Here is a 21,366-nt window from a genome sequence, read left to right as displayed (position 1 = left end):
ATAACGTTCTTGCTATGTTGGCGGTAGACCCTCTAGCAGGTTTTAATAAAGTCGTACCAAGATAACCTGGAGTTACCATGGTTACCAGTACAATTTGACACTGGGTTGACGGTTAAACCGCTTAATCCCAGGTTAGTGGGATGGTGCAAGTGGGCCTTATGCAGGCCACACACGTAACGATAAATCGTAGCGATTAAACTGTGCAGTCCGAACTGCGCAGTTTTGTCTACCGTGTGTAGGACAAATCGTTGTCGATTATCGTAACGATTTGTCATACACACGGTAGATAAAACTGCGCAGTTCGGATTGCACAGTTTAATCGCTACGATTTATCGTTACGTATGTAGCCGGGGTTACATAAATGAAAAGACGTTGGCTCTTTTATATGTTTATTGTCAATATTGTTTTAAGGACATCGTAGGCAATGATCTTTCGTAGGTAACACTTTAGGTATAAATATGAAGTCTGCATCAAACTCCATTTGCGATTATAGCACTGTAATTTTATTGATCTACATAGAAACATGTCTCTTTTTTGTTAAGCAATTAAAGATATTCATAGTTTTGAAACTTAGTCGGATTTTTGATGCTGACAGTACAATGACAAAATTTAAAAATAATCTTCAAAACAGTTTAAAGATCTATGAAGGTGTTTTCTTATTCTTAAATGAAAATACATTACTTATACTTACTAAGGTGTATTCGGGTAATACCGAATGTCAGATAATTCCGAAATTCAGATGAAAATCACCCTAAATTCCATCATAATAAAAGTCTCTTTTCGGAATTATCCGACAGTTTTCGACATTCGGAATTACCCGAGTAGTTAGCAGAGTATATATAGATGGTGAAGCAAATCTTGTCAGTAGAAAAAGGCGCGAAATTCAAATTTTCTACGAGACGATAATATCGGAAGGGATATTATCCCTTCGCGCCTACATTTTTCAAATTTGCCGCCTTTTTCTACTGACAAGATCTACTTGACCAACTTATAGTAGTTATTAAGTATTTTAACAAGAACCACTACAGGTGTATTTACTACAATTAGAAGATAGGCATACGTCGTCTTATCTAGCGAATATAAAAAATATAAATTTGTTAATACTAACATAAAAAACGTAATTAATATTCTTACATAGACCACGGTCATCACTTATTCAAATTAATAAACAAGAATTAGAGCATTTTTTTTGTAAAGCAACATAGAGTGATGTCTCATTTAATCGTGAAAGTGGCACATTAAGTACCTATATATTTAAATGCATTTAACTATAAATTACATATCTTAGACTAATTGTACAAGTGTTCCTTAGATAACGATTATGTGCAATAATACTTAATTTATTTACAATGCATACTTGCATAGCATACAAGCATCCTACTAGATAACTCTGCTTACTCTCTCGTGAGCCAAATATTTAGGAAAACCTATAACATTACATTTCATTATTTCTTTTATAGATAATCTCGTGAAAATACCTAATAACATATCTTAGGAGTAAATAGATTTTTAGAACTTTAGGCACACCAATAACTTTATCATAAGCCTTAATAGTTAATAAAAAAAAATCAGAAGTTAAATAGTGATACAATACAATACAAATAACAATCTAGGTACATACTTCTAATGATCAGCCAAAGATTTACTTCGCAAGACAATTTCAAGCGACTGATACACTAGGTATAATTATTGTCAAAGATTCGATTCTATTCGCTTCAGGCACTTATCCTGCACCCCTTCTCCCTATTTCTTCAGATCTTCCACTTTGTTTCACCTTTGGTTTATAAGGGCTGATTTAGACGGCGCGCGAACTCGCATCCGATTTTAGTTACATTGCGGAATGCTGGTTACGTCCAATTCAACCGACCGACCAAAATTAACCCGCAATGTAATGAAACTCGTAATGCGAGTTCTCGCACCGTTTAATTGAGGCCTAACTCATGTCCAGCAGTCTTAGGGTCGGTTGCACCAAACTGTTCGTATCGATAAAGAGTTCGCTAATTTTTAGTGTTCCGTACAAAACTTTGTTCACGGAACACTTATGGGATCACTTCGGTCTTGCGAATCAGTTAAATGCGTTATTTATGTATGGAAAGTTTCATAGTAAAGTGCCGGGGCGCGCCGGCTGACGTTGATCAGTCTGTCAAATGTGGTTGGTGCAACTGGCCCTTAGTCATTCAATCGTCGAGTCTCCAGTTCTCATCAACAGTTGGAGACATCCTTCCAGTCCTCCGCGGTGGGCGAGTGCGAGGAGGGGCACAGGTACAGGGCGCCGGGGAAGAGGTCCCCGCGCAGGCGCACGGCGCGCACCAGCGCGGGCGCCGCGCGGTGCTCCAGCTCGCCGATGAGCACGTCGTTGGCGAACACCGACCACTCGCCCGGCCCGTGCAGGATGCGGAACGTGTTCTGGGGATAATGATAAGTATAATGATACGTCAATAAGGAGAGTGAACATTTAATGAGGTTCTTCAAGAAGGAAAAGCAAGAGAAACGGCGACGCGTACCTAAATTACACAATACACCTAACAACTATGGAAATGCTATGGGACACATTCTTACATTGACAGTTGATAATTGTAAAATAGTCTGAAAAAAGCCCTCGAAAGTTTACATTTTTCTTACAGCCTTTTGTGCTATACTCATCATTTTCACTCAATAACAATTGTCACTATCACACAACTGCTCCGAACAGTAAAGTCTGCGCGGAAAGAGAAGAGTCGTGAAATGTATGGAAGCCAATACATTCTACGACTCTTCTCTTTCCGCACAGACTCTATTAAGGCACAGCAAGAAAGGAAACGCGCCATGACATGTGATGATATGACCCATTTGTTAGCGACAAACATCAACGTAATTTACTGTCAAACATCGGTTTAAGACTTTGAAAATTCTGTAGGTGGAGTACATAAAAGTTTCGTGTTTCCCACCATGCACTTTTCACATACCCAAGATTCAGTGTCAGTTGTTAAACTGTTATTTACCTGAGTGCCGGGCACTAGTGTGGCCGTCCTCTGCCTCCGCTCGTCCCCCCAGCCGCCCAGGTGCGAGTTGAGCACGACGAGCTGGCGCTCGCGGTGCGACTCGTGGTGCGCGCGCACGTTCACGTGCAGCGCCGTGTTGGGCGCCGGCCAGTCGCGCGCCGCGTCCTGCAGGTTCAGCGTGAACGAGTGCAGGATGGGCCGGAGCCTGGGAACAAGCGATATATATACTTGTAGTAATGCGTGGACGTGGAGCCTATGCGCAACTTTTGCAGACCTCAATTTAACGATTTATAGTTTCAGACAATGAGATAAGAAAATTTACGTTAGATGTCCGTTTGTGGCCTTCATACGCAATTCGGGAAATAAACTTTCGCAACCGGGAAAAAAACGGCGCACTACCCCAGAAACCGGTCGTCTATGGGCCAGTTGCACCAACCACATTTGACAGACTGATCAACGTCAGCCGGCGCGCCCCGGCACTTTACTATGAAACTTTCCATACATAAAAATTTAGCGAACTCTTTAACGATACGAACAGTTTGGTGCAACCGACCCTATATCTGCGTACAAAACAACCCGCTGGGCGGGTTGTCTGGCATCTGAGCAAACATTACGAGTGCCTACCACGCGGGTTCTCGGTAGTCAAAGTGTTAAGTAGGTTCGAAATGAGCTACATAGGTAATCTATTCTATATATATAAATGCAAGTGTCCTGACTGACTGACTGACTGATTCATCAACGCAGAGCCGAAACTACAAAAGCCAGAAAGTTGAAATTTACACACCAGATTGCATTTATAAAGTGTACAAGAGATAAGAAGCGATTTTGAGAAATTCAACCCCTAAGGGGGTTAAAAAGGGGATGAAAGTTTGTATGGGGTTAAAGTTTTCTTTTAAGCTAGGAATTTGAAACTTCGTAAAAAGATATATTATTAAAATACAAGAAAACGAATTTCAGCGTTTTTGAAAATTCATCCCCTAAGGTAGTGAAAAAAGGGTTGAAAGTTTGTATGGAAATCAAAAAATTTTTGGAGTGGTTGAGTTGAATCTTTGTATTTAGGGATATTATTAGAAGACGAGAAAAGTAATTTCAGCGTTTTGTAAAATTCATCCCCTACCAGGGTTAAAAAGGGGTTGAAAATTTTAATCCATTATAAATGCTTTGAAACTTCTTAGAAAGGCATAATAGCCCATTACAAAAAAAAGTGATTGCAACGTTTTTGGAAATTCAACCGCTAAGGGGGTTAAAAAGGGGATGAAAGTTCGTCTTCGGGTACAAATTTTATTTTAAGCTAGTAACTTGAAACTTTGTGAAAAAGTACCAAATTCAAATACAAGAAAACTAATTTCAGCGTTTTAGAAAATTCATCCCCCAAGGTGGTGCAAAAGGGGTTGAAAGTTTGTATGGATATGAAATTTTTTTTCTATTGCGGAACTTGAATCTTTGTATTTGGGGATATTATTAGAAGACAATAAAAGTAATTTCAGCGTTTTGTAAAATTCATCCCCTAACAGGGTTAAAAATGGGATGAAAGTTTGTATGGGGTTAAAGTTTTCTTTTGAGCTAGGAATTTGAAACTACGTTAAAAGATATATTATTAAAATACAAGAAAACTAATTTCAGCGTTTTTGAAAATTCATCCCCTAAGGTGGTGAAAAAAGGGTTGAAAATTTGTATGGATATCAAACATTTTTTCGAGTGTAGGACTTGAATCTTTGTATTTAGAGATATTATTAAAAGACAGGAAAAGTAATTTCAGCGTTTTGTATAATTCATCCCCTAACAGGGTTAAAAAGGGGTTGAAAGTTTGAATCCATTACAAATGGTTTTGAAACTTCTTAGAAAGGCATAATAGCCGATTATAAAAAAAGTGATTGCAACGTTTTTGGAATTTCAACCCCTAAGGGGGTTAAAAAGGGGATGAAAATTCGTCTGCGGGTGCTAATTTTATTTTAAGCAAGGAACTTGAAACTTTGTAAAAACGTTTTAAATTAAAATACAAAAAAACTAATTTCAGTGTTTTTGAAAATTCATCCCCTAAGGTGGTGAAAAAGGGGTTGAAAGTTTGTATGGATTTCAAACATTTTTTCGAGCGCGGGACTTGAATCTTTGTATTTGGGGATACTATTAAAAGACAATAAAAGTAATTTCAGCGTTTTGTAAAATTCATCCCCTAACAGGGTTAAAATGGGTTCCAAAGTTTGAATCCATTACTAATGCTTTGAAAATTCTTAGAAAGGCATAATAGCCGATTACAAAAAAAAGTAATTGCAACGTTCTTGGATATTCAACCCCTAAGGGGGTAAAAAGGGGATGAAATTTCGTCTTCAGGTGCACATTTTATTTGAAGCTAGGAACTTGAAACTTTGTAAAAAGGTATTAAATTAAAATACAAGAAAACTAATTTCAGCGTTTTTGAAAATGTGAAAACGGGGTTGAAAGCGATTTCAGCGATTTGTAAAATTCATCCCCTAACAGGGTTAAAATGGGGTTCAAAGTTTGAATCCATTACAAATGCTTTGAAACTTCTTAGAAAGACATAATAGCCGATAACAAAAAAGAGTAATTGCAACGTTTTTGGAAATTCAACCCCTAAGGGGGTTAAAAAGAGGATGAAAATTCGTCTTTGGGTGTAAATTTAATTTTAAGCTAGGAACTTGAACTTTTTGCATAAAAAGGTATTAAATTAAAAAACATGAAAACTAATTCAAGATTTTTGAAAATCATCCCCCAAGGTGGTGAGAAAGGGGTTGAAAGTTTGTATGGAGATCAGATATTTTGTGAGTGCGGAACTTGAATCTTTGTATAAGGGCATAGGTACCTAATTATGAGAATACAAGAAAAGTAATTTCAGCAACCAACATTAAAATCCAATTGACTTAAAACTTCATACAACTTGCTAAAAAAGAAAAGTACTTAATTTCAACATTGCTTGGATATGTAAATTATAGGTACTAAAGATGTAAAATGTTGAAGATAAGATTCTACGCGGACGAAGTCGCGGGCAACAGCTAGTATGTTATACATCAACATCGCCGAGAGAACTACATTTGGTGTCAAATAAAACGTTTTTTCTCAAAAATGGACGGCAAAGTAGACTTTGCCGTTTAAAAAATAGGTCGCGAAGCGCGTAGTTTATGGTCAGTCAAAAATTAAAAAGTTAAAAACATTGCAGTCTCGATTTTGGGACTGCAATGTTGCATACAAATTCCATTATTTGTCGAGTTCCAAACTTTTTAAAAGTTGAAATGGCCATATCAAATGAAGGCACAGGCCCATTAAACAGCCAAACAGATGATTAGTACCGCGACTATTTAGTTGTCTCAAATAGGTTGGCGTATTTTCGGCAGAAAAATACACTTCTATTTTTTTATTAAAAAAATAAAAAGGCGGCAAGGGCTTTTTTCTGTGAAAATATATTCGTAACAACGTTGCTTTTGTAAAATATTTCTATGATATTTATATTTCTTGCACCATTTTTGAGAAAAGCACTATATATGACTCGGCTGGAAGGCTACTTGCTGGCTTCGGATTCAATTAAACGGACTCCCAAGGTCGTCCGTTTAAAACGAATCCTCAGCCTGCAAGTAGCTACTTCCGAGCCTCGACAATAATGTACTATTTCTCGCGAAAGACGTGGATGACGTTGCCGTTTACAGAAGGGCTCATTTAGACGATGCTGTTGATAGGGGCTGGAGACTCGACGATTGTATGACTAAAACTGCTAGACATGAGTTAGGCCTCATTTAGACAGTGAGAGAACTCGCATGCGAGTTTCATTACATTGAGGTTTATGATCGGTCGGTTAAATTGGACGTAACCAACAGTCCGCAATGTATTGTAACTAAAATCGCATACGAGTTCGCGCGCCGTCTAAATCAGCCCTAACACAGGAAGAAAATATCCGTGGCCATGAGATACCTACCTTCCATGTATGACTAGTTGGTACCCCGGTGGGATTCCTTTAGGTAATAGAGCTGTGATGTTCGGTCGCCAAAGCGGTTCATCTTCCGAAGCCGGCGCGTCTAAACTAGGTCTAAGTGGGACCTGTAACGACAAAGTCAAACATTTCAGTTCGCACAACAACAAAAACTGAATCGTAAAACTTTTCAAAGAAAAACAGTTTTCACGCGACCTTGCGTGACTATGCTAATAAGGTAAATGCAAAAGTACGCCCTCTGATATATTTTAATACTAAGAATAGGTAGATTGCGATAGGTAGGTCGTGGGACTCGTGGGGACTCGCAAAGCTTATTAACTTTCTGCACTGTATATAATAGAGCTCTGCAAGCTAGTTCGCCGGCATGAAAATAAATATTCCGCAAAAAATAACTTTAATAGCGACAGACTAAACTCAATGTTTGCTCACGACATCCGGGCTTCTGTTGCTACGACAGGAATCTACCAGCGTAGCACTATCTAATATGTTGCTGCTATAGGTAAACACTTATAATACCAACGTTGCCCGTAGAAATTAAGTCACTCAATGACTTGAAGTTTGAGACAGCACTTAAAAAAATTGTCATTGACTTATGACCCTAAGGCACTGGTCCCACCGCGAGCTAGTAAGCTATGAGCTATCGGCTATAAACACGAACAAAAGATAAGCACTCCCGTGTAAATAAAAGAGACACGGCGATATTTATACCTCACCGCTGGGCGAGTAACTATAAATATCGCCGTGTCTCTTTTATTTACACGGGAGTGCTTATCTTTTGTTCGTGTTTATAGCCGATAGCTCATAGCTTACTAGCTCGCGGTGGGACCAGTGCCTACAGCACAGAATAAATAATAGTACTCCTACAGCTGAATATAATAATATAAACGGTTAGTTAATAAGGATATGTAAGTAGGTAAATATGTAGCTAAATCCTCTGGGTAAAATTGTATTGATTCTCACTGTACCTATTGCCTAACATCAACATGTACACAATACACATACAATTTATGGCTTATGAATAAATAAAAAAAAAAAAAAAACAATATCTACAGCATCTATTACCTACACATATGTAGGGACTTTACGCTTTGCGTTTTGTAGGGGTGGTGGGAAACCACTACGTACGCTAGGGGGTTGCGAAAATCTTTATGTTCCTATGGTAAAAGTTCTTAGGTTGGTAATTGGTATTCCACCTGTCCAATACCACCCTTAAACACAAAAGAAGAGAGGCTCACCTCTACAGCAGGCGGTGCCAGCATCGGATACAATTCAGCTTTCTGCACATTGAGCGTAGCATCCCGGATCCCGGCCACCTGCAGCCAGGGCGCTCCGACGGGCGACGGCGTGCGGTGCGCGTAGTTGCAATAGTGCTCCCCGTCCACCGCCCAGAGCGACTCCGTCTCGTCCACGACCACTTCTATCGTGAACGGACGGCCCATTTTGAAGGGGAATGATCTGAAAAATTTGGGGTATTTAAAGCACTACTTCCATGGAAAAGTTACACGGTAGCTAGGTAATTAATGTGTTGATGGAAAGGAAAACTATATGAAATCGATGCGTACATTTTTCGCCGCTCTAAGTCGCCCGATTTTAGACGGTTTTTTTATAAGAACATACTTGTTATAAGTGAATATTTCCCGGCTTCCTCGTCCAGTTTTCGTGCCAAGTGTAGAGCCGGCTTCGTAAAGGCCTCAGCTAGGTACTCAATCAAAGTCATTGACACCAGCCTACTAATTATAGTAATTAAGTATCCTCGACCTTAATTCGTAGGCACTTTTAGCCTTAATTAAGATATAAGTACCCTAATTATTGTATAGTAGCGATAGGTACTACAAGTACGTAAGGTAGGGGAGGTAGGGGACCAGCATTGTGCAGTCGTGAGGCTCGGGCTCGGGGTGCCCGAGTCTCCCGACTTCCCAATGGTCCCCTACCTCCCCTGTGTGATAGTGATGTCTATCTGTTATTTGTGAACTAGCAAAAAGCAATTGATATCGTACCTAAATGCAGTAGTTTCTTCTATCCCCCATTTGTTATGCCGCCGCGTGTTGCGCACCACGTAGCACTGTGGAACCCTAACGTTGAAGTGGACTGCGATGTCTCCCGTACCATTGTTTGGGTCTCCGTATCCTATGTTAACTGTGAACCTGAAATGAAAATGACAAGATTTACTGACTGATTACAAAAAGCATAGGTACAAAAAGTACTTAGTAGATTTGTGAGGTTGAATTATCGACATAGTCAAGCTAGCAGCCTAGTACATACCTACACGATGGGCCAACGCCGGCCACTCCAAGGGACGCAGCCATGCGGTAGAATGAGATAGCAATATCACTTGCTCCCTCTAACGCATAAACGCGTCCCTAGGAGTGGCCGGCGTTGGCCCATCGTGTAGAGGAGCCATTAGAGATTGAGACGTAATGACATTGCATGGACAAAGAAATTGTACAGATGGTAACCCTCAAGTCTACTGGAAGATGCTACCTTGAGGCTTTATAAGGCTTTATAGAGAGCGTGCATGAACTATAGGGGGCAGCACAGGAGCCGTCAGATTTTTAGCGCGAGGCGTAAATGTGAAGTTTATGCTTCCGTGTAGCCCACAAGATGGCAGAACTATGCACAAGAAAACGTACGAGAACGGTAGATGGCAGCACTTGCTTTGGCAGTGTACATGTTTATATTTCCGATTCAGGCCACAAGAAGTCAGACCCTCCCACGCGCACGGTCCCTAAACTATGCTTATTGCTTAAATATGAATTTGATAAATATGATGACAGATTTTTTAGTTTTGCTTATCACTTTTCTAGAAGGTCATAATATCCTTATAATAGACTTGTGAAGAAAAAAGAAAAAGACATATGGTGTCGCAGACACCGCTAAACCACCAAGATTATGGCAACGACAGAATTTCCGAATTAGAAGATACTCCAGTAACAATTGCATCAACTTCGAATGATACTACTACTAATAATAATAACGATAAAAGCAGATTGGAGTCAGAAACAAACTCCGAAGATATCATAGACATTAATACTAGACCATCTGTGAAAGAATATCTGCAAAAAGCAAGCAACGATTCACCATCATTACCATCAAACAAACAGAAGCTGGAAAATAACACAAATGACAAAATTACTGATAAAATTTTCATGTTTGGCGGCAGTCAGTGCGTCGGACTAGCCTCAAAGCTCACACACATGCAGGATGAGAGTAAATATAAGAAGTATAAAGTGTTCTCGGTCGTCAAGCCCGGGTCGACTACAAAATCGATAATGGAAGAAATAACAAAATATGATTTTGTTGAAGGTGACAAAATAGTACTATCAGTAAGTGAATGTGATGAAAATGTTATAGACACTATATATGAACTTAATAATGCTCTAGGTTATTTAGATAAATACGCAGTTTTAGTCTTAAGTATAAGGAAGAGTGAAAGGGTACATTCTGATTTTATGAATTATTTAATTAACCAATGCTGTTCTACTAAATCAAATTGTAAATTTACTGACGTGTCCAAACATAACGACAAAAGCAAAATAAAGTATCAAAACGAGCTATGCACAAAAATTACTAATGTAATAGATCAACAGGATTATAAGGAAAGCTATTATAATTTTGTTCCGAAGGAAATCAGTGTTGTGTCCCCTAAATTAACTGGTCCTAACAACAAACAAAGAAAAATTACATTCTACTTTAAAACGAAAGATACGAAACTAAATAATGCTGAACAGTTTAATAAAACTCTTGAAACCGGTTCAGAGTGTTTACAAACTGATAACTCTCTTTTTCGTTCAAACCAGGAATCAAGTATGCCAATTTAGAATAATGCATCAAAACATTGCAAGTGTGTTAGCGAAAAAAGATATATTAGAAGTAACTATAAATGATTTGGCAAAAGACAATAAAGTTCCGAATGTTATATGTCTAACTGAAACATTTGTAAAGTCCGGAAGCGAGAATAATATAGGTACAGCTTACAAATTATGTTGTCGCTGCTGCTTTCTCGCGAGAAATAAAAAGAGGTGGGGTATGTATTTTATTACAAAAAGGTATAAACTTTTGTGTTTTAGAGGGACTCAAAAAATTTACTACAGAAAGAGTTTTCGAGTGTTGTGGAATACAAATATCCAGGCTCGATATGGTAATTATATGTCTGTATAGGACACCAAACTCTAACCCATACAACTTTTTCCTAAAACTCAACACAATGCTTCACGAATTGAGTAAAAAGTTTAAGCAAATAGTCATATGCGGAGATTTCAACATTATTAATACTCTTGTGAGTAGTAAAATTAGTACTGAATTTTTGGATATCGCACGAAATTATAACCTTGCATTACACATTACATGTCCAACTAGAGGCCAAACTTGCATAGACAATATACTGAGCAATATCAAAAATGCTAATGCTGAAGTTCTACCCTTAGGTTTATCTGACCATGATACTGCTCAAATGATAAACTTCCAAGTAAATTCAAAAGTAACAGGGCCAAAACATTACTATAAGTTGAAGCGGGACTACTGTCACGAAAACATGGCCATATTCCAAGAATGTCTGGCAAAGTTATCGTTTTCCGAGGTATACATAGAAAGCGACTTTAACAGTGCGTTTCAAAAATTTCATGAGCTGCTATCGCTATTTTACAAGCTCTGTTTTCCCATTCGACGAATCAGGGTTAACTATTTGTCGCAGCAAACTCCTAAATGGATTTCAAAAGGTATCAAAGTCAGTTGTAATACAAAAAGACAGCTAAGAATAAATTACTATAAAAATAAACAAAGTGAACAAAAAAAACATGAATACTATAATTATACTAAACAATTAAAAAGATGCATATATAAGTCGAGACATATTGCAAATACTAAATACATACAAAGCTGCAAAAATAAATGTAAGGCATCATGGAATGTGATAAAAACTGAAACAGAAAGCTCAGAGTTACCGCACTACATTAGCAACACGATTCAATAAATATTATATCGAGTTAACAAATAAGATGCCAACATGCACTAGTCGTAGTACATATTCTCATACCAAGGCAATGCAAAATAGTATATTCTTAAAGCCATTTACTGAAATAGAGATTGGAAACATAATCATGTCACTGAATAGCACAAATGCTGTAGGTTTTGATGAGATTAGTACCAAGGTTATCAAAAACAGCAAAGATGATCTAGTAAAAATTCTTGTACATCTGATAAATTTTTCTTTTGAAGCCGGTTCCTTTCCAGAAATACTCAAGACTTCGGTTGTAAAGCCACTATTTAAAAATAAAAATAAAATGGACATGGGAAATTACCGTCCCATAACCCTGATACCGATCTTATCAAAAATTTTTGAGAAGTGCATGCATAAACGAATTATGGATTTTTTTGGAAAATATAACGTCATAAAATCGGAGCAAAACGGATTTCAAAAAAACAAATCCACCGCACTTGCCGGTTTTAACTTAGTTAATTATGTAACAAAAAGCGTAGATCAAAAGAAACATACAACAGCAATATTCTTAGATATGTCTAAAGCGTTCGATTTTGTAGACCACTCTTTACTTTTGCAAAAATTAGACAAATATGGCATAAGAGGACCTGCTTTAAATTGGATTCAATCGTACTTGTCCGGAAGAAAACAATATGTAGACATATCCACATTAAACGACCAAGGTGAGGAGATCCACTACCAATCACAAACTCTGCAAAATAATGTCGGTGTACCTCAAGGTAGTGTACTAGGTCCTTTAATGTTTATCATCTATGTAAACGATATTTGTGATGCAATTAAATATAAATCAATTTTATTTGCTGACGACATTTCAGTTGTTGTTACATCAAATAAAGATGAGAGTATCAAGAAGCATGAAGAAAAAATAAATGAAATGTTGAATTTAATAATCGAATGGCTAGATAAACATAATTTACAAATAAATTTAGAGAAAACCAACTATGTACAATTTAATTCAAAAGTCGGAAAAAGTCAAGAACTGAATATACATTATAAAAATAGAACTATTGCCGAAGTGGACAATGTAAATTTCTTAGGTTTAAAATTAGATAAATATCTGGACTGGAATGAACAAATTGAGAAAGTTTGTTCAAAAATAAATAGGTTTGTTTATGTTTTGAGGAGACTACGACGCACGTCTGGTTTACAAGCCTCTTTAACCGCTTATCATGGCTACATTTCTTCAAATTTAAGGTACGGCCTTATCCTTTGGGGCGCCTGTTCAAATCTAGATAGAGCATTTATTGCACAGAAAAAATGTATTCGTGCCATCTTTAATTCACGCCCATATAAGTCATGTAGAGAAATGTTCAAATGTTTAAAGATCCTTACGCTTCCATCTTTGTATATTCTGGAGTCGTGCATTTTCGTCAAAAATCATATGGACCTTTTCACAACGGCCAAAACTGTATTTCCGAGGGGCACAAGAAATGAAGGTCGTCTTGTAAATGAATGTATTCCCAGGACTTCATTATATAACAAACAGTGTTTTGCAATGTGCATTAAATTGTTTAATAAGCTACCGAATTGCATGAAGGAGCTACCTTTAAATAAATTTAAAAGAAGGCTTGTCAGTTATTTATTAGATAAAAATTATTATTGTCTGAAGGACTTTCTCTATGAAACTATTCATGAACAAAATTGTTAATTAAATGAAATTGTTATTAAGTATTTAAATTTGAATTTGTGTAAAATTTTGCATGCTAGTATTATTGTATACATATAGCAGAATAAGCAACAAATTGTCAAAATTACACCTGTGGACACAAAATATGTACTTATTCTATGCAAATAAGTGTTCGATGTCCGTTTAGGATTATTAGATCACTCACAAAATTACCATGGTAAGTCGTCTGTGGGTGTACCGGTGCAGAGGATATGTGTCCCGACCGCCAGCGGCTCCTGGAGGGTCTGGTTGAACTTGACATCTCGGGCCTCGGCCAACTGACACTGAAACATGATAGATAAAACGATAAAACGTTACTGACTATCGATTCTGTTGGAAGATAAGACCATAAGATTCGACTGAAACTCAAGAACTATATTTTTTATTAGGGTTCCATACCCAAAGGGTAAAACGGGACCCTATTACTAAGACTTTGCTGTCCGTCCGTTCGTCCGTCCGTCTGTCACCAGGCTGTATCTCACGAACCGTGATAGCTAGCTAGACAGTTGAAATTTTCACAGATGATGTATTTCTGTTGCCGATATAACAACAATACTAAAAACAGAATAAAATAAAGATTTAAGTGGGGCTCCCATACAAGAAACGTGATTTTTGACCGAAGTTAAGCAACGTCGGGCGGGGTCAGAACTTGGACGGGTGACCGTTTTTTTTTGCCTATTTTTGCATTATTGTACGGAACCCTTCGTGCGCGAGTCCGACTCGCACTTGCCCGGTTTTTTATTTACAATCGTTACACGTACCTACGTCTAATTCCCTTGAGATAAGATATGGGTCAAACCGACGCGAGTGTTGATTAAAAATATTGACTTAATTTCCTGATACATCATGGACCAAATATTTGGCAGATGGAATACCATCATAAGTCTATCAGGTTTTAAGAATATTACCTTTATAATTATATGAAATATATAGGCAGGTAACCTTGCAAAAACCAGTGTTATAATTTTGACAAAATGTACCTATAGGCACTGGTCCCACCGCGAGCTAGTAAGCTATGAGCTATCGGCTATAAATAAACACGAACAAAAGATAAGCACTCCCGTGTAAATAAAAGAGACACGGCGATATTTATAGTTACTCGCCCAGCGGTGAGCTATAAATATCGCCGTGTCTCTTTTATTTACACGGGAGTGCTTATCTTTTGTTCGTGTTTATAGCCGATAGCTCATAGCTTACTAGCTCGCGGTGGGACCAGTGCCTTAAGTAGAAAAGCGAGAAATACAGGCACCTTATTTAAAACAATCAACCGTAATGTACTGTTAATTAGCAAAAACAATTGATAACCCCATTTACTTAACTTCCGCTTGGTAAATTCATTGCAACAAAATTCTTACGATTATTACTGAATTGCTGAATTTTTACACGATGGCTGAAGGCAGCAACAGTAACGGTCGTGCTGTTAACTTGTATGTTTTAACGGTGCCTAGTCATCTATTTGCGCTTACTTCATAATTCATACATACTAAATGACTTTAGGTGTGGTACGTTTGTTTATCTTTGCCACATCGTAGAAAAACTAACTTTCTTATCGGTCACATACTTGCTATGACCACTATACTGATCCGATATCGATATTATTTATGTAGTGTGACGAATTATTAAGAACTCATTCAAATTTGAAAGAGATACTTAAAGTCAGACCACGTCTAGTTTTCATTCCTTTAAATCTTTCATTTAATCCTCTTCGGAATTAGTATCTAAGCTTTAGGCTATTAGGGTGCATTGGGGTAAATGCGAAGGCGGGTAATTCCGAAACTGGCAAACATCTACTAAACTAGAAACAGTTAACAGAGTTCAAACTTTAGCAACACTTACGCCGCTGTAACGCTTACATGGCATCTTGCGTACTGTTGCTACGGTAGAAAGTGTTTCTAGTTTAGTAGATATTTGCCAGTTTCGGAATTACCCCGCCTTCGCATTTACCCCAATGCACCCTATAGTAGAATAGCGTTACCTATTTTCCTAGATGAGGCATAAGTAAAAAGTCAGATTCCGAGAACCTATGAGTTCTACGACCTATTTAGCCAAAAATCCAAGTTATGTAAAGAGTAATTAGACATTTACAACACACGCCCTATTTCGTAGCCTACTGTGAAATATCTGTCGCTCCCAGAGAACATATTATGTATTTGTATTCCGTGGGCGCTCCAACATAGAGTTCATTAGATGCATGTAATGAAAGCTGCCAACTAAAAGTAATTGGGCTTGTTAATTAAAAGAATACCTACGAGTAGGTTAAGGTTAGGTATAGGTCGCTTTATTGCATTATTAGCCGGCTCAATTAGGCTACACGCACACACAGTAGATCGTCTCGTAAAGACGCTACTTTTCGCCAGAGACATTTGGCAGAAATATATTAAATTAGGTACAGACTAGGGTCAGTTGTACTACTAACGTTTTTGACTAGGTATTATATACTGCGCTCTTATAATTTTCATCTAATTTGTTTAGTAAGAGGTTTTAATAATAGCCACGTTAACTATGCGTCTGTCACGAATGCCAAAGATTTTCCTTTAATAAAATTTATAAACCTACAAATTGACCCTGTAAAATGGTCAAGTTAATGGTACTAGGCCTAGGTACTTAATTATGGATGCTTGCTGTGGCACACAGCGCATACCTATATATACCTATTACTTACGCAAGAGTAAATATTCAATTTTGAACTCTATTACAATTTCAATAAGTACGTTGCAATGAATGTTGACCTCAAGCGTCATCAGTGAGATCATCACAAGGCACCTATTAAGGAACAAACGTCTACGAATATGTCTACTCACGCGGACGGAATGTATGATAAGTCATTGATTAGTCGTATTAGAAGAAATTCAGCTCGAGTGCCTTTACTGTCGTCTGCATTTGGCACTAATGAATTATTGATCTTTAACATCAATAATTCATTAGTGCCAAATGAGGAGGAAAACATTGTGAGGAAACCTTCATGCTTTGCATTGGTACGAGTTATCCAATGTGGGTGTAAAATCCATAAGCGTAATATTGGTCCCTTAAGGGGACCTACCCGTTAATCGTTGAGATAACTCAATTTGCTGAAAGGAAACATTCAAGTTTCTCTCTCACTCCCTCTCTCATCTCATCTTAGCGTTTCTATCCCGGATGCGTCCTCAGCTACTGTTTCATAGGCCAAGGCTCCCTTTTCCTACTTTTTAGGGTTCTGTAGTCAAATGGCAAAAAAGGAACCCTTATGGATTCGTCATGTCTGTCTGTCTGTCCGTGTATGTCACAGCCACTTTTTTCCGAAACTATAAGAGATATACTGTTGAAACTTGGTAAGTAGATGTATTCTGTGAACCGCATTAAGATTTTCACACAAAAATATAAAAAAAACAATAAATTTTGGGGGTCCCCATACTTAGAACTGAAAGTCAAAAAAAATTTTTTTAGCAAACCCATACGTGTGGCGTATCTATGGATAGGTCTTCAGAAATGATATTGAGGTTTCTAAGAGATCTAGTAAGTAGTTTTTTAAATACATCATAAATCGTAAACCGCAATTTTATTAAGTTACTTGCTGCTACGGAACCCTTCATGGGCGAGTCCGACTCGCACTTGCCCGCTTTTTTCTCCGTACAGTGAGTATGTAAAAGGTAGGTACAAGTTCTAAATTGAAGCAGGCATTCATCTTTAAATATCCTTAAATTGATGGGAAAGCTCGCGTGTTGCGTGTTACAAAACGATCAGTCGTAAGTACCTATATATAGGTACTCAAAACCGGTCTACTCACGAAGTACTAAATCACCCTGTGTAAGGGAAAGAAAACAATCACAAAGGTTGACTTGCGGGTTAACAGGGGTCATGTAGCGATATGCTATAGTACCTAGGTATTCTACGAAGTCAAGGTTACAACAATTTGATTTTTTTCAGTCTTCTATATTTCCGAGGGAGGTGGTTCTTAATTCGGTTGTTTTTTTACGACATTATAGGTAGATAAAATATAAGTATTAATTACCCACTTGAGATTCATAGGTACCTACCTAACCTACCTAAGATGAAGTAGCGCACGACAAGAGAAGATAAATGTGCTGATCGATCATTTTCAATTTAGGCAGGTATTTAGTTACCGATGTTGTAAACAATGTTATTTCACTTAATTGTTCGGGCGTGCCCCTATTGCCCTACGACACCTGTGTTACACAGCAACTAGGTTTTTTAGAAATATGGAAAATGAATTGCCCAGAAGTACCTAAGTGCATTAGTTGCACAAGGTACCGTACTTATAATATAATAAGTACGGTACCTTGGGCACTTTATAACTAGGTACCTAGTGCCTATATAGGTACTATACGTTCATACACCTATACAGGTACCTACCTATATAGGTACTAGGTACCTAGCTATAAAGTGCCCATATAATATATATGTGTTTCTTCCTAATTGTAACAACTACATGGACGTATATATTTTACCATGGTTCACGATAAACGAATTATATTTCTATCACTTAGCCGTTTTATTGACCTAGGTTTCTTAGGTCAATAAATTGTCGATCAAATCAAGCACCAAAGCTCTCAATCCAAACAAAGGATATCGCAAAAGAAATCGCCAATAGTTATTTTCTCCATCAAAAGATAGATTCGATGACATCACATTTTCTTTGAAGTTCGCCGGGTTAAAAACAGAAGTCAGAAATAATGTGATAGATATAGCTACCTACTTACTAATGAACGCTCAGTGATGATCTATTTTTGCAGGCCATTTGGTTCCCGCGGTCTTGGAATTTACGATTCACTTCTGTTTTACGAAGTTAATATTAATTCAGACTATCTAGTCTAGCTAAATAAACAATCTTTGCTGGATACTTGCATTTACCTTTAAACACTTGTTTTGATTGTAAGAAACCCTGTTGAAAATAGCGCTGTTGGCCTAGCAGTAAGAGCGTGCGACTTGCAATCCGGAGGTCGCGAGTTCAAGCCCCGGCTCGTACCTACCACCAATGAGTTTTCGGAACTTATGTACGAAATAGGTATTATTTGATATTTACCAGTTGCTTATCTCTTACCTCTAGGTTGGAAGGTCAGATGGCAGTCGCTTTCCTAAAAACTAGTGCCTACGTCAAGTTGGTTAAAGTCAGATTAGTTGTCAAGCGGACTCCAGGAAGAAGGATTTATGTTTTGATTGTACTTAAAAAGTAACGTGACTTTTTAACCCAGTGTATGGCTGTTTGTATGGTTGTTCATTCATTATGTTACCTATTATTCTTCAGGCCAAGGATCAAGGAAAAATACGGTTGAAATGACTAGGTACGATTGAAATAACTGTCACTGCCAACTACGATGCACTAACCTTCAAGTGTTGACTATATCCCACCATGACGATTAGAGACCACTAATCTGTGTTTGCACTACGGTTATGATTACCTTCTGAACGCGATACTATGTATATATTCGTCTGCTACTATGATGGGAAAATAGTTTTTGCCTCAGTTTTTTGTTCGACGAAACGACGAACTTCTTTTTCCAAGGCAAGTGACATGCCGATACGGTGCTTAAGATAAGTAGGACAGTAGGTTCTTGTTTATTTGTTTATCAATAAACATTGATTAGTTTTGAAGGCCTACAACTTAAGAAGTAGGTATTACCTATACTACTCGTACTACTTTAGTATGGAATATGGATAGATAAATATGATAGTAATTTTTTAACTGTTGCTTTAATTTAAAGGTAAGTAATTTTACTTTTTTTATAATTTAGCAAGGCAATAGGATGGTAGAGTAATGTAAGTAATACATAGATTCATTTGAGTTAGTAACATGATTAATTTATCGAACAAAGTTTATAATTATTAAGTTAACACAGCCCTTTACTACATTTTTTATCGAACAAAATTAACTAGTTTATGCTACTGATAGTACTGATTTAAGTATACCTAAATAATTAATGACTTCATATAATATAGTCAAGTTCTAGAGTAATATTTTCCAGGTGTTAATATTATCATTCCTAATTACAGTAATTAACCTATTTATTTACCAAAGTAACCGGCACTTCTTCTTCGACATTCTCAGGGCTCTCGGGCTCCGGCGGCCGAGCGCGGCAAAACAGTCGCCGACAAAACGCACTGCAACCGCACCGGTCACCGCTCACCATCACACTGTGCGTTTATTTACAGTCGATATATTTACTCGTGAGTGTTTCGTTCGCGCGATGCGGTCAGCCGGGACGTCGCTGACACACTAAAATACCCGCTCAGTCGGACAGCTGACGGCGCAAAAACGCGATGACTAACCATCCTAGCAACCATTACGCGTTTGTTGTTATTCTGCATATTAAATACTTACTCAATAACGTTAAGATTTGATGCAGGTACTTATGTAATGTTTTGATCGTAAACCAAGCGCGCCATCTGTCGATTTGCGAAAATTATAACTTGTCACGTGTAAGAGCGCCATCTATCGAAGGCCAATGACATTAACTTTAACAATGTTTTTGTTGTTATTAAGTTTTTGTTAACGAAAAGTTAATTGATATGGTTAACAGTTGAGGAAATGTTTTTTAAGGTTTTGTTTTTTATTGATTAGGTTTTGTAGCAATGGCTTTTTTAATCGCAATGAAATAAATAAGAATTACCTATGTTATCTTTCTGTTTACGTTTTTTTTAGTAAAGATACGAGTTATCAAATGAAACTATAAAAATCAACCTGCTGTCTTTCTTCAATTGAAAAGTTTTTTATTTCATATCATCAAAATCTTTTCAAAACTATCTAGCTAATAGAGTATTGTAGGTAAGTAATTAAAACTAACCTCAAAATCGTAAGCATCCTCCGCAAAGTCGTATTCAGCGTATTCGCTAGGAAGATAGCCTTCTTGAATATAGTAATCCATCATGGGGCACTCCACACATTTCAAACAGTCCACTGGCATAGGTAAGCAACCCAACACTGACTTAAAACAGGACTTAGGAGCACTTGACGGGTTTTTATGCGGTCACACACAGTATAATCTGTTGTTTATACCATGTTTATACTATACACAAACACTGTATATGCGCAATGCAGGTCGGCGAGTTTTCACGAGCGTATTATCTTTCGTCTCTCTTCGCAAGGAGCTGATGAGAAGGACAAACGATTATCGATTAGGGAAGTCACGTCATACGCACATGTAATCGGTACTCGCATCTCGTCTTGACAAAGGAGGCGGATCAAATGCGACATTCTAGTTTAATTCAACATTTATAGTGACCGCAACAGATTTCGTTATGTTTTTAGTTAATGTTATGCAACTTTGTGTAATCATCGTGTCACTTTTGACAACAATATTGTTCTTTTTTAACCGACTTCCAAATCTCAAAGAAGGAGGTTATCAATTCGGTTGTATGTTTTTTTTTTTTATTATTTTTTTTGTTTTTTTTTATGTTTGTTACTCCATATCTCCGTCATTACTAGATCGATTTTGAAAATTCTTTTTTTGATTGAATGTATATGTATACAGATTGGTCCCGTTTTTGTCAAAACCCAGTTCTGATGATGGGATCCATGAGGAATCGAGGGAACTCCTCAAATCTTAAAGGCATACATATAGTGATTTTTGGGTTTTTATCAACAAATCAAGCATATACACCCAAAAAAGTGACATTTGATGAAGTGGAACTGCTGATGATGATCAGAACGGAACTCTTTAACGACGCATAGTTCACGGTTGGCGATTTGTCCTTTTCGTTATGTTTGTTAAGCAAGTTAAGTTTTTAAGCCACATTTTTGTCAAGCTCGAGTTCTGATGATGGGATCCATGAGGAATCAAGGGAACTC

General features: G+C 37.5%; 1 protein-coding gene across 2 annotated transcripts; it reads right to left on the bottom strand.

Moving 5' to 3' along the window:
• Positions 1–376: 376 nt before the first annotated feature.
• On the bottom strand, positions 377–20,564 carry LOC134679572 (galectin-4-like). Of its 2 annotated transcripts, none has more exons than XM_063538532.1 (7): positions 20,363–20,564; positions 13,758–13,867; positions 8,919–9,065; positions 8,157–8,376; positions 6,907–7,028; positions 2,982–3,186; positions 377–2,406 (listed from the first exon to the last, which is right to left on the bottom strand). In XM_063538532.1, the coding sequence occupies exons 1-7, from the start codon at positions 20,480–20,482 to the stop codon at positions 2,203–2,205; spliced, it is 1,128 nt and encodes a 375-aa protein (XP_063394602.1). In that variant the 5' UTR covers positions 20,483–20,564; the 3' UTR covers positions 377–2,202. The 2 variants fall into 2 exon arrangements, with proteins under 2 accessions (XP_063394602.1, XP_063394606.1); XM_063538536.1 differs by lacking the exon at positions 20,363–20,564 and adding an exon at positions 19,592–19,973.
• Positions 20,565–21,366: the final 802 nt, after the last annotated feature.

Source organism: Cydia fagiglandana, chromosome 1 (assembly GCF_963556715.1).
Source record: "Cydia fagiglandana chromosome 1, ilCydFagi1.1, whole genome shotgun sequence".
NCBI classification, from domain to species: Eukaryota; Metazoa; Arthropoda; class Insecta; order Lepidoptera; family Tortricidae; genus Cydia; species Cydia fagiglandana.
The sequence above is the reverse complement of the archived record's forward strand: the minus strand, read 5'-3'. Positions and strand labels throughout refer to the sequence as shown.